General features: G+C 38.3%; 1 protein-coding gene across 3 annotated transcripts in view; it reads left to right on the plus strand.

Moving 5' to 3' along the window:
* Nucleotides 1-16,408, plus strand: part of BICC1 (BicC family RNA binding protein 1) — a 313,489-nt gene that overhangs the window by 178,463 nt on the left and 118,618 nt on the right. For all 3 annotated transcript variants that reach the window (XM_010339344.3, XM_003928706.4, XM_039478423.2), the window contains exon 3: nt 2,956-3,025. In XM_010339344.3, the coding sequence (XP_010337646.2) occupies nt 2,956-3,025 (70 nt within the window). The remainder of the gene's footprint in view (nt 1-2,955; nt 3,026-16,408) is intronic.

Below are 16,408 nucleotides of genomic sequence, written 5' to 3' on the forward strand. Positions count from 1 at the left end.
TAAACACAGTGTTGATGTGAGTAATTTGAGAGTGGTCTTTGTGAACCTGCTTCTCTGCACAGTGTAGACAGGGAGCTGTAGTGTGGGTTAGAGGGAGTGTGTATAAAGCTGTCTTCCCAACTTGCTGGCTGTTACCTACTGCTCTTGGGATATTTTCTCTGGCATATTATTTCCTGTCATGGAGCACGTTGGTGCTTAATAAAAGAAGTGTACATGCAGAGTGATTTCAGGGCAGTTCTAATGATTTAAGAGTTCAGAAAGTTAGGTCTTCTACTCATATGTTAAAAGGGAAACTTACCTATTACAGTATCATAATATGGCCCCTGACATTATTTACTGGATTAAGTAACTACATTATTTACTTCAGAAAAAGAAAAGCATATAGATTGCTTTCTTACTGCCTCCTCCCCACCAACAGCATTATAGGAAAATCTTATTTTTCTATCTTTCTGTTTTTTTTTTCCCCCTTCTTTGAAACAGTATGTTTCAAGGCAGAGGTTTCCTTTGTTAGACAAGCTTGGCTGTTAGGCAACTATGCCACCTTGCTCCCAGCCAAATCACCTATTCCTGCCGTACCCCAGAAAAAAGAAACAATGTGTTTCTCCCTGTGGCCCAGGCTGGAATTTGGTGGCATGATCATAGCTCACCGCATCCTTAAACTCCTGGGCTCAGGTGATCCTTCTGCTGCAGCCTCCTGAGCAGCTGGGACTACAAGCGTGTGCCACCACACCTAGCTAATTTTTGTATTTTTTGTAGAGATGGGCTCACTATATTGTCCAGGCTAGTTTCGAACTCCTGGCCTCAAGCAATCGTCCTGCCTCAGTCTCCCAAGGTGCTGGGATTATAGGCATGAGCCACTGCATGCAGCCTTATTTTTCTGTTTTATCTCTTTGAGAGTCTTAAGTAACTTAGGGAAAATTATGAAACTAGTTAAATCCAGGGCCTGCTGTGTACAGGGAAGATAATTTCGTTTCTGTTTTGCAGAGACAGGCTATAAATACATAAGTACAGAAAATAAGAGGATTTCCACTTGCAATAAGGGTTAGGAGGGAAATAAACACAATGAGGTGGGAAAAATAATTGTGGTTGGGTTGGTGTGAGAATAGAAAAGGATGGCGAGTTGGACAAGGTAGCAGCTGAAGTCTGAGCATGAGGAGCTGGGACAGGAAATTCTGGGGAAGAGATAACAGTGAATGCAGGGGCTCGGAAGGGAAGCCTGCTGGGCATGTTTTAGGGGTGGCAACATGGCTGATGCAGAAGGAGTTAAGAAAGATAACATTTTATTTTTTATTTTTTACTACTGATTTAGGCTTAACTAACCAAGTTAATGGTGCAAACAACCAAACGCATTAGCAGAGACAGGCATGAATGAGAGAAGCAGCAGCTGGGGCCAAATGCTGTAGGGTTGAGGTAACAAGCTCATCTGCCTTCAGGGCCAGACCAGTACCTTGACTTAGTGAAGACAGTGTGGCTTTACTTTTGTTCAGTCTTTGATAGAGACATAGGTGTAGAGAAATATTGCCCTGAGAAAGACAGCAAACACCATGATAAATGGCAAGTGAGCAGTACAATGCCATGGTGACTATGGCAAGTGGCCTTTGACCTCAGAGTCAGAGCCACAGTAGGGACTGGGAGCAGCTCAGAGCCTGCTGGCCCTGACTCAAGGGGGGCAGCTGTTCCTCAGTGCCAGCCAAGCATTGCCATGTGAGAATGTGAGCTCTCTCTGCTAAATTTGCCAAGTTTTCCAGAGAACCAGAAATCTGAATTTTTATGTGACATTCCCAGATTTTAAAATGTTGGCTCAAACTTTAAAAAAAAGTTACAATGAATAGACAAAATGCATCTGTGGGCTTTCAGTCTGAAACATCTGCTGAAAGCCCTTTTATATTATGATAAAGGGGGTTCACTGAAGTATGGTGGGTGCATGTGAACCATTTATCCTTGTGCCTGGTACATAGCCAACACTGAAGAGAAAAAGGTACTTATTATTCATTGCACTCTTGATGTGTTTGGGTTGTTTTCACCATTAATTTATTTAATGAACTCTCAATCCATATTAAAGATAAATATTATCCTAGTCTAATTCAAGAGATTAAATTAATGAATGATAGTTGCTGTTATTTGCATATTGTTTAGTAGTTTGCTCTATTATTTAGGTTAATTCTGTGTTCGTGTTACAAGAGCAAATGTTAGTCTTATGTAATTCATGTAAAATTAGGAACAAAGAACGCACATTTTAAATACCTGTTCTTTTCTTATTTACTGTCTATTTCCTTTGCTGGGCAGTCGTTGCTTTGCGCACTTGTTCTGGTGCTTCCACCCATTTAGGTCATGAGATCTCCTAGCCAGTGTTAGCTGCATGTGCAAGTGGGAGGGACCTTTGGCAAAAATGCCATTCTGAGCCAGGCGAAGGATGATGAGGAATTCAGCCTTACGACGTGACGTCGCGTTTAGAGGGTTTTCATCAGTTTTAATGAAACACAAATGTGTCCCAAGAAGGTTACTTTTTCCTCCATGGAAAACAATCTTCATTTAGTATGTTCTAACTCATGCAGTTTTATATTACAAGAATCATGTTTGGTGTGTTGCAATCCTTTGGCAATTGTCTTGGGAAATTTTATTCAGCACAAGCATCTCTGATGGTTCTGGCATCAAGTTGGGTTAATTACTTGTTCATGTACTTTTTGGTCTTGTCTTTATGTTAAAATTCTGGAGCATCATGGAGAGGAACACTGGGAGTAACAAAATATTTTTGAGTATTTATGATAGATTAAAGGTTTACAAAAACATCTCTTTTTTCCCCCAAGGTTTTTTTTTCTTTGCATTGTTTTCAAATGAGCTCATTTTGTATCAACATGAAGCTAGGAACTTGAAAATAAGCTTTTTGTATGAAAAATCTTTTCTGTAAATACTAGTTTTCAATTGAATCAATATTTCTCTCAATTTTTGTTACAGATCATGGAGGAAACAAACACACAGATTGCTTGGCCATCAAAACTGAAGATTGGAGCCAAATCCAAGAAAGGTAAATTGTGAGAGAGTGAGAAATAAGTAGTTTTGATAACTTAGATCAGGCGTCCCCAAACTACGGCCATGGGCTGCATGCGGCCCCCTGAGGCCATTTATCTGGCCCCCTGCCGCACTTCAAGAAGAGGCACCTCTGGTGGTCAGTGAGAGGAGCACAGTATGTGGTGGCCCTCCAATGGTTTGAGGGACAGTGAACTGGCCTCTTGTGTAAAAAGTTTGGGGACGCCTGACTTAGATTATGGAATTACTGCAGATTTTCTGGGGAGAAAAATAATTTTTATTCTTAACACTTTTGTCCCAAAATATTTGTTAAGTAATAGTCTTTCAGGAGGATTTCATAATTGAAAATAATGTATAAGTTTTAATCTAACAGAAAATGATTAACTATTAATATGATAGAAATATAATTATGAAAGATACAGCAACCTGTGATTTCAAGAATGCCCATTCAATTGATATTCATGAGTCATTGTAACTCTCCACGTGTTTAAAAAAAATATATATGTATATATATACATACATATATATTTTATTGCACTTTAGGTCCTGGGGTACATGGAAAGAACGTGCAGGATTGTTGCATAGGTATATACATGGTAATGTGGTTTGCTGCCTCCATCCCCGTCACCTATATCTGGCATTTCTCCCCATGTTATCCCTCCCCAACTCCCTACCCCACACTGTCCCTCCCCTAGTCCCCACCAACAGACCCCAGTGTGTGATGCTCCCCTCTCTGTGTCCATGTGTTCTCATTGTTCAACACCCGCCTATGAGTGAGAACATGGAGTGTTTGATTTTCTGTTCTGTCAGTTTGCTGAGAATGATGGTTTCCAGATTCATCCATGTCCCTACAAAGGACACAAACTTATCACTTTTTATGGCTGCATAGTATTCCATGGTGTATACGTGCTACATTTTCCCTGTCCAGTCTATCATCGTTGGGCATTTGGGTTGGTTCCAGGTCTTAGCTATTGTAAACTGTGCCACAATGAAGATACATGTGTGTGTGTTTTTATATTAAAATGATTTATAATCCTTTGGATATGTACCCAGTAATGGGATTGCTGGGTCAAATGGAATTTCTCTTTCTATGTCCTTGAGGAATTGCCACACTGTCTTCCACAATGGTTGAACTAATTTACACTCCCACCAACAGTGTAAAAGTGTTCCTGTTTCTCCACATCCTCTCCAGCATGTTGTCTCCAGATTTTTTAATGATCGCCACATGTTTTTAACACATAAATTTCTATTGTTTCCATTTCAGAGTTCTTTTTTATGCACCACACAGATTTAATAGCTGCTTTTTTCCCTTCCAGTGTGACATGAACCTTAGACTGCATGTCTCAGGTACTGCTTTTCTTCATCTATCAGACAGCAAAGAACCCACTAGATTTTTCTTTTGGTTTGTTTCCCTGCCTGGTTTTATCCTGTTGGACACTACCCAGTGCATAGATGTTCAGAAATGAAAATGCAAGCCTCCTTAGTTTTCTCCCTGGATTACATAGTATCTTCAAATGTGACCTGCCAGTATATATTTTTATGGATAGTGTTTAAATTATGACCTTAGTATCAGCAAACTTTGTTGTGTAAATTTCATTAGAAGAGTGCAGATGTATGTAACTGTCTGAACGTAATGACAAATGCCATCAAACAATTAAAAAATAATTGCAGTCAGTATTGCCTATCATGGCCTGGCTTTGTTATTTTCCCTGTTTAGTTTCGTATTTTCTGCCCTTCTCCCTGTGACTTACTGCTAAATGATAACATTGCAAGATTTCTCAATTTCCTTTCTTACTTCAGGCCAGTTTGCCTTCTTTTAATTGCATTTTGTTAGAGTTACTCATCACATGGAATAAAAATTGTTTTAGTTATTTAGTGTTGTTGTTAGCTGGACTTTGACTGGAATTCTTGTAGAGACTCCTATCTTGTTACTTTTTTTTTTTTTTTTTTTTTTTTTTTCCGAGACAGGGTATCACTCTGTCACCCAGGCTGGAGTGCAGTGGAATGATCTGTGGTTCACTGCAACCTTACCCTCACAGGTTCAAGCCATCTTCTCACCACAGACTTCCAAGTAGCTGGGACTACAGGTGCACACCACCATGCTTGGCTAATGTTTGCATATTTTGTAGAGATGGAGTTTCACTATGTTGCTCAGGCTGGTCTTAAACTCCTGATTTCAAGGAATCCACCTGCCTTGATCTTCCAAAATGTTGGGATTACAGCTGTGAGCCACCACACCCAACTTGTTATCTTTTTAATTGTCATCATGGGTGGCAAGGAAGTGGGAACTTATGTGCTAAACAGTCATAAGAAGACATGGTGAATTTGCAAGTGCAATTCTGTGTCTTTGTATAAACATATATTTCCCAAGTGCTGTAGCTTATATTCTCAATTAATTGTCAATAAATTTCTGTGGTATGTTGGAATGTTTTATACTCATTATGCAGAAGAAGAAACTGCCCCTTATGAATTATCTAGCTATTTGCAGCATTTAAAAATTTCTGTCCTACTACTAAATTGGAACTTGAACACAGACTAGATACTCTTTCCCTATTGTCAGGTATTTTTACTTAAAGAATAAAATTAGATGTATTACCAGCCCAATAAAAATGCAATTTAATCAGTCTCCAAAGAAAATCCCCAAGGAAACACGAACATTACAGCAATTCCAGATAACTTTGAATGTCTTATTTTCTTGCAGTATCCATGCTGTGGTTTTCCTCTCCCCTATGGCATTATCCAGAGAAACTGAGAACTGATTAGTTTTTGTTCAAAACATGGTGACAACATTAGACATTTCAGAAAATATGCAGCTGAATGCATTTTTTTAAATTGGTTTCTTGTCATTGACACTTAACCCATTCAGAATGGCCAACAATGTTGCACATTTTTATTATATATTTTGCTTTGGAGTTGAGAATATTTCAGCAGTACATTTGAGGGCGTTTGGCATAATTTCCACATGGTAAAAATTTACCTTTGGAATTGTGCCTAAGAATTGATCCCTTCAGACCTGGATCTACAGACATCATTTTATTTTGTATTATTTATGAAGTGCTATGGATGTATCTAGTACTATAGGATGCACAGAATGCTCTGAAAGGAACACAAAGAGAGAGGATCAGAAGTTTGCCTCTGAGGAATTTACTGTTCAGAATTTACTTGAGTTGCTCTTATCATTTAAGCACACAGCTGCTGAATCAGTTCTTGGCTAACATCCCTGGTATGTATATACCTATATTTTTTATATGATTCAATGCAGAGATGTAATTTTTTGACTGTAATTTGTATTTAATAAAAGTGAAATGAAAATGGCAGGAGGAATGTTAGAATGTAATTATTTGCTTTTTCATCTGATGTGGCTATTCCTCCTTGCCCCTGAGTGTTGTAGAGGAAGGAATTGTTGGTCTTGAACCCTTTTTCATTCCAGACTATTATTATTCAAGAGACCGAAGAATATAAATGTATTTAGGGACTCATGCTGTGTTTTGGATGATTATTATATTCTGAATCCCATGGTGATATGAAACTTTGAAATATACACATAATCTGCAGGCTGTGCTAGAGAGACGATATAGCCATAGGTTTGTGTTGCATTTCACTTCTGAGTTTCTAAAATGCATATTGGCTGAATATTTGAGCCTAGATAAACATTTTTCATGGCCACTGTTACCACAGTTTGCCCCCTTCTTTACCTTACTGGAATTTAGTTCTGTGTTTCCTAAGTTAGCGTCCATAGCTTTGTCTAAGTGTTATTTTTTAAGCCATTAATCCTTTATCAGAGCAGCTATGTGAGTGGCCATATGGCTCACTTGGTTGAAGAGCTGGTAGGAAGCTGCCTGGCAAGAAGGCAGGCAGCCGACAGCTTGATTTTGCCATCATTGAGAGAGTTCAGATTCTTTGCCTCTAGAGATGTTGGCTCAGTAGTTCTGAGGCTAGTACTGGGAGCTACTATATTTAAGAAGTTCCACTGGTTGTTCTTATGGTCAAGCTGAGTTTGGGAAACACAAATCTCAACATCAGACATGGAAATATCATGATTTAGTCACTAAGAAGACCACATGTTCTGAAGGCATGGGTGACCACTGCTGAGAAACAGGCAGAGTTATTCTACAGTCTCATCCGAATAATGCCCATCTTGGCATCCATAGAACTACATTTTTATGGATGCGTTAGTTTCACTTTTCTGTCATCTTAACATGGATTAGTTTAGAGTTATGACAGCCTCATTGTTCTATGCCTGTGTTAAATATTGGATAAAAGACCATCTAATTTTTGCCCATTCCCTTTCCACCTTCCTTTCTTATCATCTCACTTTTCTTTATTTTCTTTCACTCCCCTTGCATTCTTCTGTGACCATATTCTAGATAGAATATAGTGGGGGAAAAAGTGGTAGAAATATTTTCATGTGCACAGGGCATTTTAGGGAAGTGCATGTTTTGTGATACAAGTTTTTTTTTATTTTAAATTGAGGGATACATGTGCATGTTTTTTACATGGGTTTGTTGCATACCGGTGGAGACTGGGCTTTTAGTGTTACTGCTACACAGATAGCAAACATTGTACCCAATTGGTAATTTTTCATCCCCTTGACCTAGAATTTTTTGAAAAAAATCTCTATAGAGTATTTGAAATTATTGGCAGGTTGAATCCTCATTAGAGCTGGAGAGAACTAAGAATTTAAGTTTCAGTATAATGGACATTTAAATTAGTGACTCTAGAATTGTCTTAAAGAGGGTCATGATTAAGAAAAACAAAGCAATACTTGGTATTTCTTTTGTATAACATAAGTTTATTTTGAGTGGATGAAAATTGAACTGCTTCCAACTCTTAGAGTCAGAATACTAGAGCAGTCTTCTTCACATTGAAATATTTGAAGTTTGTGCCTGTGAAACCAGTATTTAAGGATTAAGGTGTTTAATACCATACAGTCTTACCAACAGAATAACTTCAAGCAGTCATTAAAATTTTGAATAGGCTATTCTGAATCATAGCCTATTTTAAAATAAATGCAGCTTCATTAAAATACAAATTGCATTCTTAACAAATTTGATTGTTTTGCCAAATAGAAGCCCTGCCAGACCTGCCTTAAGAAACAGATAAAAATGATTTGTAATGAGTATCACACTGGTATATTGTGCTGTGAGCTTCATGATGCTAAATAAGTTTGTTTTCTTAAACAAGGTAAACATTCGTCTCACAGTCTTCTTTTGCTCTTAATCTGCTCATCAGTCTCTTCTTAGACTTGCTAAGGTAAATGTGGGTGATATGGTTTGCCTCTGGGCCTCCCCCAAAATCTCATCTCGAATTGTAATCCCCATAATCCTGATGTGTTGAGGGAGAGACCTGGTGGGAGGTGATTGGATCATGGGTGTGGCTCCCTTCCACACTGTTCTAATGATAGTGAGTTCTCACAAGATCTGATGGGTGCACTCTCTCTCCCCTTCCACCATGTAAGATGTACCTGCTTTCCCTTCCGCCATGATTGTAAGTTTCCTGAGGCCTCCCCAGCCATGCAGAACTGTGGGTCAACTAAACCTCTTTCCTTTATAAATTACATAGTCTCAAGTGTTTCTTTATGGCAGTATGAAAACATTAATACAGTGGGTAAAAAATTGTTTAAAGTTTTAAAGCCAAATTCCAAAGAACTGAGGTCAGCATTAATGAAGCTTTGTTGCACAGTTAAACCAACTGATAGGAACTAATCCCTGCAAGTAGTCCTTGCATGATGATTTAGGAAACCCCAGAACTAGCAGGAATGAGAGGCATTGACTGGGTTGCTTGAAGTTTTGGCACCAAGTTTAGCCATTCTCTTCCTCCCAGAATCAACAAAAGAATCTTCAGAATTCCATGAGGTTTTATTATTTTTGGTTATATTCCATCAGAACAAGTAGATATCTAGTAGAAATGTTAGCATGAGAAAAATAGTGAACAATTCACTTTGTTTTTTCCAGAAGAAATGTTTTGTTGAGTATGCTTACACTTTTATTGGGTGTTCATGGTGAACTAGTTAGCTGAGGGCTTTAATGTAGTTTTGCTTAAAGGGCTAAGGGCAGGGAAAAGGCATGGCAGGGCATGGCATGCTACACCAAAGTGTTTGTAATGGTGGGTTGCAACCTATTAGTGTGTCTGATGTTATGTTAGTGGGTTGAAACCAGCAGTGAAATAACCCAACTAGATTAAAAAAAATAGAGCATAAGGGTATTTTTTGTTATTAAATGATTTTTTCTTACTCTATCACCCAGGCTGGAGCGAAGTGGTAAAATTTCACCTCACTGTAGCCTCTGCCTCCTGGGTGCATGCAATTCTCCTGCCTGATTATTAGGCCCAGCTAATTATTATTATTATTAATTTTTTGTATTTTTAGTAGAGACAGGGTTTCACTGTGTTGACCAGGCTGATCTTGAACTCCTGACCTCAAGTGATCCGCCCTCTTTGGCCTGCCAAAGTGTTTGGATTACAGGTGTGAGTCACCACTCCTGGCCAACATTTAATTTATATAATACTTTACATCTTTATATAGTACCGCATGATATTTCAGTACATGTATGCTGGATGCAATGCTCAAAGTGAAGTAGTGCCGTTGTCTGGGGTGAGTACCCAAGGTTCGTTGCTTCATGCCAAGGTGATCAAGGACAGGGACACAGATGGAATGAGGTTAAGAGCAGGGCTTAAATAGGCAAAAGAAAGAGAAAGGAGAACAGCTCCCTCTGAGAGAGAGAGAAAGAGAGAGACAGAGACAGAGAGAGAGAGAGAGAAAGAGAGAGAGAGAGAGATGCCTGAGTGGGATTTCCAGCCTCCAGTAGAGTGCACAGGATTTTAGACAGGTTTGAGGAGACAGTGTCTGATGTACATAGGACACAAAGATTGGCTGGATCTGGTGTGTTGCACAGCACTTGAAGAAGCTGGCCACCCAACCCTAATCTTTTATTATGTGAATAGGGTCTCTACTTGGCCTGCGCCATGTTGTCTGCTCCTTTCTGTGCCTTTGGTTGACAAAGAAAGGGGAAGATAGAGCTGCTATGCTGGACTTGCCTAGCCCCCAGCTAGTCTTTTCCTGTTGGCACAGTTGCCAGCATTCACCCATGTGAGCTTCCAGCTTGCTTGTCTATGTCTGCAGCTCAATTTTACTGGCTGCTCTTTGTTAGAAAAAAAATTATTTGGGGGCTACTTTTCATTAAAAGGAAAACCTTACTGAGGACTCCCTTACCCTCACTGTCTGCCTAAATAATTTCCTCTTCACTCTTATACCACAAGCAGAGTATTTAGCATATTCATCACCTCCAATATTTATTATTCTCTGTGTTGAGAATGTTAAAAATCCTCTCTTTCAGCTATTTGAAAATATACAGTAAATTATAATTAACTGTAGTCACCCTACAGTGCTATAGAACACTAGGATTTATTCTTCCAATCTCGCTATATTACCTTTGTATCTGTTAATCAAGCCTTCCCTATAACATCCTCTCACACCACACCCTTCCCAGCCTCTAATAATCATTGTTCTGTTCTCTCCTTCTATGAGATCAACTTTTTTATCTTCCACATATGAGTGAGAACATGCAGTATTGATCTTTCTGTACCTGGATTATTTCAGTAAGGGTATGGGTTAGTAAAACTTTCAGTCATATGTGTCTCTGTTTATGTGTATGTGCAAACATACACCTGTGCACAAATATATTGGTAGGTCATGATTTAAAATGGATGATGATGATAGATCGTGGAACATGGTGCTAGGTGGTCACTTTCCAAAGGGTAAGGAGCATGAGGATTTTGTGAATCACTGCATTCCTAACACTGTAACCAGTACATAGTTGGCACTCAGTAAGTATTTGTATATTGAGCCTTCAACTCCATCATGGAAACACTGGAACCACTAATACAGATGAGAAAATATATCCCTAAGGTGTGTCATGTAGGAAAAAGATGTAGAATTATTGCCTTCCCACATGAGTGACAGTCACTGCTGTGCAAATTATCTACTACTGATCTTCCCCATAGACCCCTTATGTAGAAAAATGTGGGGCATGATTGTGACTAAACCTTCTTTAGTGGTTCTGAATAGTCCTAATGATGACTCCCTCCACTAATGAAGGAAGTGGAAGGAAATTAAGGGACAATGACCTGATCATTGTCATTCTCAGGACACCTGAATAATTGAAACTCTGGTGCCATTCTCAGTAGGCTATTAAATGAGACTTAACAAGACACAGCCTCCTGGTAGGCCTCCAGACTATAGTTGTTTTGGTTGTGGTTATTTTAATTAGCATTTATTTACATAATTAGCAATAGTAATAGTGGGTCCTAACATTTGTTGAAACCTACTGTGGTCAAACACTATGCTAAATATTTTATGTACATAATCTTAAATCTTTTCAAATTATCAGAGCAACTCTGTGAGTGTGGTGGAAGTATTTTCATTTTACGGATGAAGAAACTAAAGTTGGTGAAAGTAGATTAACTTGCCCATGGTTTTACAGTTGGTAAGTAGACCTCAAACCTAAATTTAGGTCTGTTTGTTTTCAGAACTCCAAGTCAGTATTCAAATGCACTTTCACACCCATACCTGGGTGAGAAAATTCCTTTCATGGTACTTTTCCCTATTCCAGGAAGTTCTATAATGTATAATAATATCTCTTCGGAGACCATTGCCAAGATTAGCTGATTATACTCAGTCCAGTTTCATAATGTCTCAGTCGTTGGAGATTACAGAGGTTTGAAGGTAGGCTAAGGTTAGCATGTCTTATAGATAACACATCTTTTTTCAGTGGAAATTAGATTTTACAGTTTAAGAAGATGAAACCACTCAAAGGTGTGCACATTTTTGAAAAGGGCTTGCCTCTGAAATTTAGCTTGATATTTCATACCGTGAGTTATTTCATTAGGCAGAGACTTTTCGATATGTCATTAAATTAAACAACTTTGAAAAAATGAATTTGGAAGGAAAATAAGCCCATAATATGTTATAAACTGCTTGTTTTGTTGGTTTTCTGTGTATATATGTGTGTGTTTTGTGTATGTGTGGCTTAAATCTTTGAAAGTACTGTTTATTACATACCTGAGGACCCTTGTATTTCTTCTGGATAGAAAAATTTGTTGTTTGTTGTTCTTGTTTTTGAGACAGGGACTTGCTCTTTTGCACAGGCTAGAGTGCAGTCATATGATCATAGCTACTGCAGCCTTGGCCTCCTTGGTTCAAGTGATCCTTTCACCTCAGCCTCCCAAGTAGCTGGGACTGTACAGGTGCAAGCCACCACACCTGGCTAATGTTTAAATTTTTGTTGAGATGGCGTCTGGCTGCATTACCCAGGCTGGTCTCAAACACCTGGGCTCAAGCGATCCTCCTGCCTCAGCCTCCCAAAGTGTTGGAATTCCAGGCATGGGCCTCTGTAACTAGCTAAAATATTTTGTACTTAATGCTTTTTAATATATTATTAATATAATCACTTGGCGAATGCTAATTGAGGGCTAAGAGTAGAAATTCACCGAAAGAGTTGAATAAGTTATATGCAATGTACTAATAGTTGCTGTGGCTAGAGAGCATGGTCTAAATAGGACCACTCAGAGGAGAACAGAGACCTGAGCCATTTCAGTTCTTGAAGATCCCAGTATAATTAAACAATACAAAGTTTATAAAAAGACCGTATATTTTTAAATATTCAGTTTTTCAGTGTATCTCATTCTACATGAGTAACCATATTTGTAGATAGTGCCGAACATGCACATTTGAGATCCTTTTTGAACACCTGTGTTCTCACACACAGTTCACACACCATTTTACAGGTGAGACAGCTCATGTTCGGCAACCTATTAGCAAGACTGAGGACCTGAGCCTGGGCTAATTTCTTGATCTCCAGCTAGTTCCCCTTTCTTCTCTTCTGAAGGCCCCAGGTATTGGCTTGTTTGCTTATCTTGTAACTGCTGAAAACTAGCTGTTCTTTCCAATCCTTTTTCTCTCTCTTCTGTACCAGGGCCAGAGAGGAAAATGGTCTCAGCTTTTCAGTTATCTTCTCAAGCCTAAGTAAACAAACATATCTGGTAGCTTTTTTTGGAAGAGATATTTTCCCTTAGCTTAGAAAACACATTTTCAGTGGAATAGAGAGGTGAGAAAGTAAGTAAAAAAGTGAAAACATCAACAGAAAGAGAAGACAAGCCAGAGACTGGGAGAAAATATTTGTAAAAGACACGTCTGATGAAGAACTGTTACTCAAAATATACAAACAACTTTGAAAACATAACAATAAGAAAACAACCTGATTTTTAAAGTGGGTCAAGGATCTTAACAGACACCTCACCAAAGAAGATATATAGATGGCAAATAAGCATTTGAAAAGATCCTCAACATCTTGTATCATTAGAGAGTTGCAAATTAGAACAGTAAGTTATCACTATCTACCTGTGAGAATGATTGAAATTTAAAACACTGAGAACACCAAATGCTGATGAAGACGTGGAGCAGTCAGAACTCTCATTCTTTCTGGTGGGATAAATAGGCAGAGCACAGAGGATTCTTAGGACAGTGAAATTATTCTGTGTGATATATGATGGTAGATATATGTCATTATACATTTGTCAGGGCCCATAGAACAGGTTTTGAAGTTGATGTGATGTTGACAGTTGGGGAGGCTGTGCCTGTGTATAGGAAGCAGCGTATTAGGATTTTCTGTACTTTCCACTTGATTTTGCTGTGAGCCAGAAACTGCCCTGAAAAATAAAGTCTATATTTAAAAAACTAGTCATAGACACTGGACACAACATTTTTATTAGCATTTTAAAATATACTGTATGCAAAGACAATGTCATATGATCAAGAATAACTCCTTAATGTATAAAGCACCATGAAATCTCTTAAGACACAAAAGTTTTATAAAATTTTTTAAAAAGAAAGTAAGAAAAATGGCTAAACAGTAAAACACACTCAGTTATTCAACACCAGGTGATGACTGGACCGAGTCTTGATTTTTCTTAGCTTGCCTGATTCTGTAACTGCTGCTGGCTGCTTTCTTGGGCTCCTTCTTCCTCAATCTTCCTGTTTACAGAACCAGATGCTTTTATGTCCCCCTGCCCGTGGTGACATCCCAGGATCCCTTCTATCTGCAGTTCTTTTCTTGCCTGTTAAACTGTAGGAGGAGGAAAGGAGAAAATATTATTTACCGGTTTTGTAATAGACATTATAATAGGTGCCTGTTGTAATTTCTTTTAATCCATACAATAAACCACGTGAAGGAGTTATTGTCCACATTATATATATTAATAACGAATGCCAAAGATGATATAATTTGTTGAAGGCCACTGAATTGTAAGTGATGCAGTTTGCATATAAACCTTGGTTTCAAAATTTAAGACGCAGCAATCTCAATCATTCTGTAAGAAGCAAGCTTGTAAGTGTTAATGGTGAGTGTTTGATCACAGAAAAAAGTAAAGATTTACCAACACCTTTATTTAAGAAAAGTCAAACTGCTTTTGGTTCTTAAGTATCTTCTTCAAAATGAAAGGTAATTTTGGGTAACTCCTTACCTGACTTTCAGAAGCTTGCTGGATGTCTTGTCTTTTAAAAACGTTCAGCTTAGATTTATTTTTATTAATCTTGTTCTTCATGGTATCTTTCTTTCCTTTATCCTTTTTCGAGATCCATTAAGGATTTTCTGGGATTTATAAGCTTTCTTCTGGAATGGTGGTTCTTCACCTGAGATGATTTTATTCCACAGGAATCATGTGGCCATATCTGGAGACATTTTTCATTGTTACACTGGGAGAGAGTGCTACTGGCATCTAGAGGGTAGAGTACAGGGATGCTGCTAAACATCCTACCCTGCAGAAGACAGCCCCCTCAACACAAAATTATCTGGCGCAAAATGTCAGTAGCTCAAGTTGAGAAATGCTGAACTAGAGGAGTGGGCTTAATATCAGGATAGCATAGCATTGGATTCCCATTAGAATCCATAGTGTCTTCATAGCACTGGATTCCCATTAGAATCCATAGTGTCTTCATAGCGCTGGATTCCCATTAGAATCCATAGTGTCTTCATAGCGCTGGATTCCCATTAGAATCCATAGTGTCTTCATAGCGCTGGATTCCCATTAGAATCCATAGTGTCTTCATAGCGCTGGATTCCCATTAGAATCCATAGTGTCTTCATAGCGCTGGATTCCCATTAGAATCCATAGTGTCTTCATAGCGCTGGATTCCCATTAGAATCCATAGTGTCTTCATAGCGCTGGATTCCCATTAGAATCCATAGTGTCTTCATAGCACTAGATTCCCATTAGAATCCATAGTGTCTTCATAGCACTAGATTCCCATTAGCACATTTCATGCAGCCTAGTGCATCAGTTACCTGGCCTCCTTTTTGTAGTCTTCACATCAGAATACAGTTTAGTGTAACTACAGAAGGAAGAAAATACATATGTAACAAAATTCGTGAACTGACAGAATTTTGGTAAAAGGGATAAAACAGTTGGGTCATAGGTCTACACATTTTAAAAGGTGGTTTGCAATCAGTGTTGAATTTTATAGTTTAATTGTGCAACTTCAGCTGTTTTGTTTATTCTCCATGAGTGTTTCATATTATGCCTTTGTTCCTGCTTCAGTGCTAGGGGACAGACCTTCTGCTCTCCTGGTTCATGTTATCTGTGCCTTCCATTCTTCTTTGCTGGAATGTGTAGTTGTGATAACTGTGGCAATTCCTAAGGTTCCGATCGTTTTTGAAAACACAATGGTACTTTAAATTCCTATCAGCCAAGAGATAGGCACCACATTTTGATGGTTTCCCAAACCAGGTGTGTGACCTTTTACTGGTTTTCCTCTGTAATGTCAGTCATGGCATGGCTGGATGGAATTCAAGGACAACTATGAGGCCTGTCAGGAGCAATTAAATTATTTTCATGAAGGTACTTTGCAGTTGCAAACAATATTGAAGCCACCATGTGGCATTTCTAGCAAAAAAAAAAAAAAAAAAAGAGAGACATCTTCATTTCTTCCAAAGTCCTTTTTATGCCATTGGCTTGTGGTTTATTGTTACATTTTTATTCAACTTTGGTACTGACATTTTTATCAAAAGATATTGGAGAGATTTCAGGAATGAGGAGTTACATTCCCTTTATATCTTGTTGCCAGAAATTACTCTTAAAGCAAAATAAATTCTGCCTGAAATAAAAATAAAATGAGAACACAGCATATGCATGTTTTGGCTCTGTGATCTATGCAAATAGTTACGTATTAACTAATTTATTGAAATGGGCTTATTCTACACACACAGTTCTACCACTGGATTTTTCTTCTTAAAAAAAAAAAAAACAGACTACTTCTTCTATATAAGCATGTAAACAATAATACCATTATTTTTGTAGCTGCTTGAAATAACATTGCATATATATGTGA

Source organism: Saimiri boliviensis, chromosome 12 (assembly GCF_048565385.1).
Source record: "Saimiri boliviensis isolate mSaiBol1 chromosome 12, mSaiBol1.pri, whole genome shotgun sequence".
Taxonomy (NCBI): Eukaryota; Metazoa; Chordata; class Mammalia; order Primates; family Cebidae; genus Saimiri; species Saimiri boliviensis.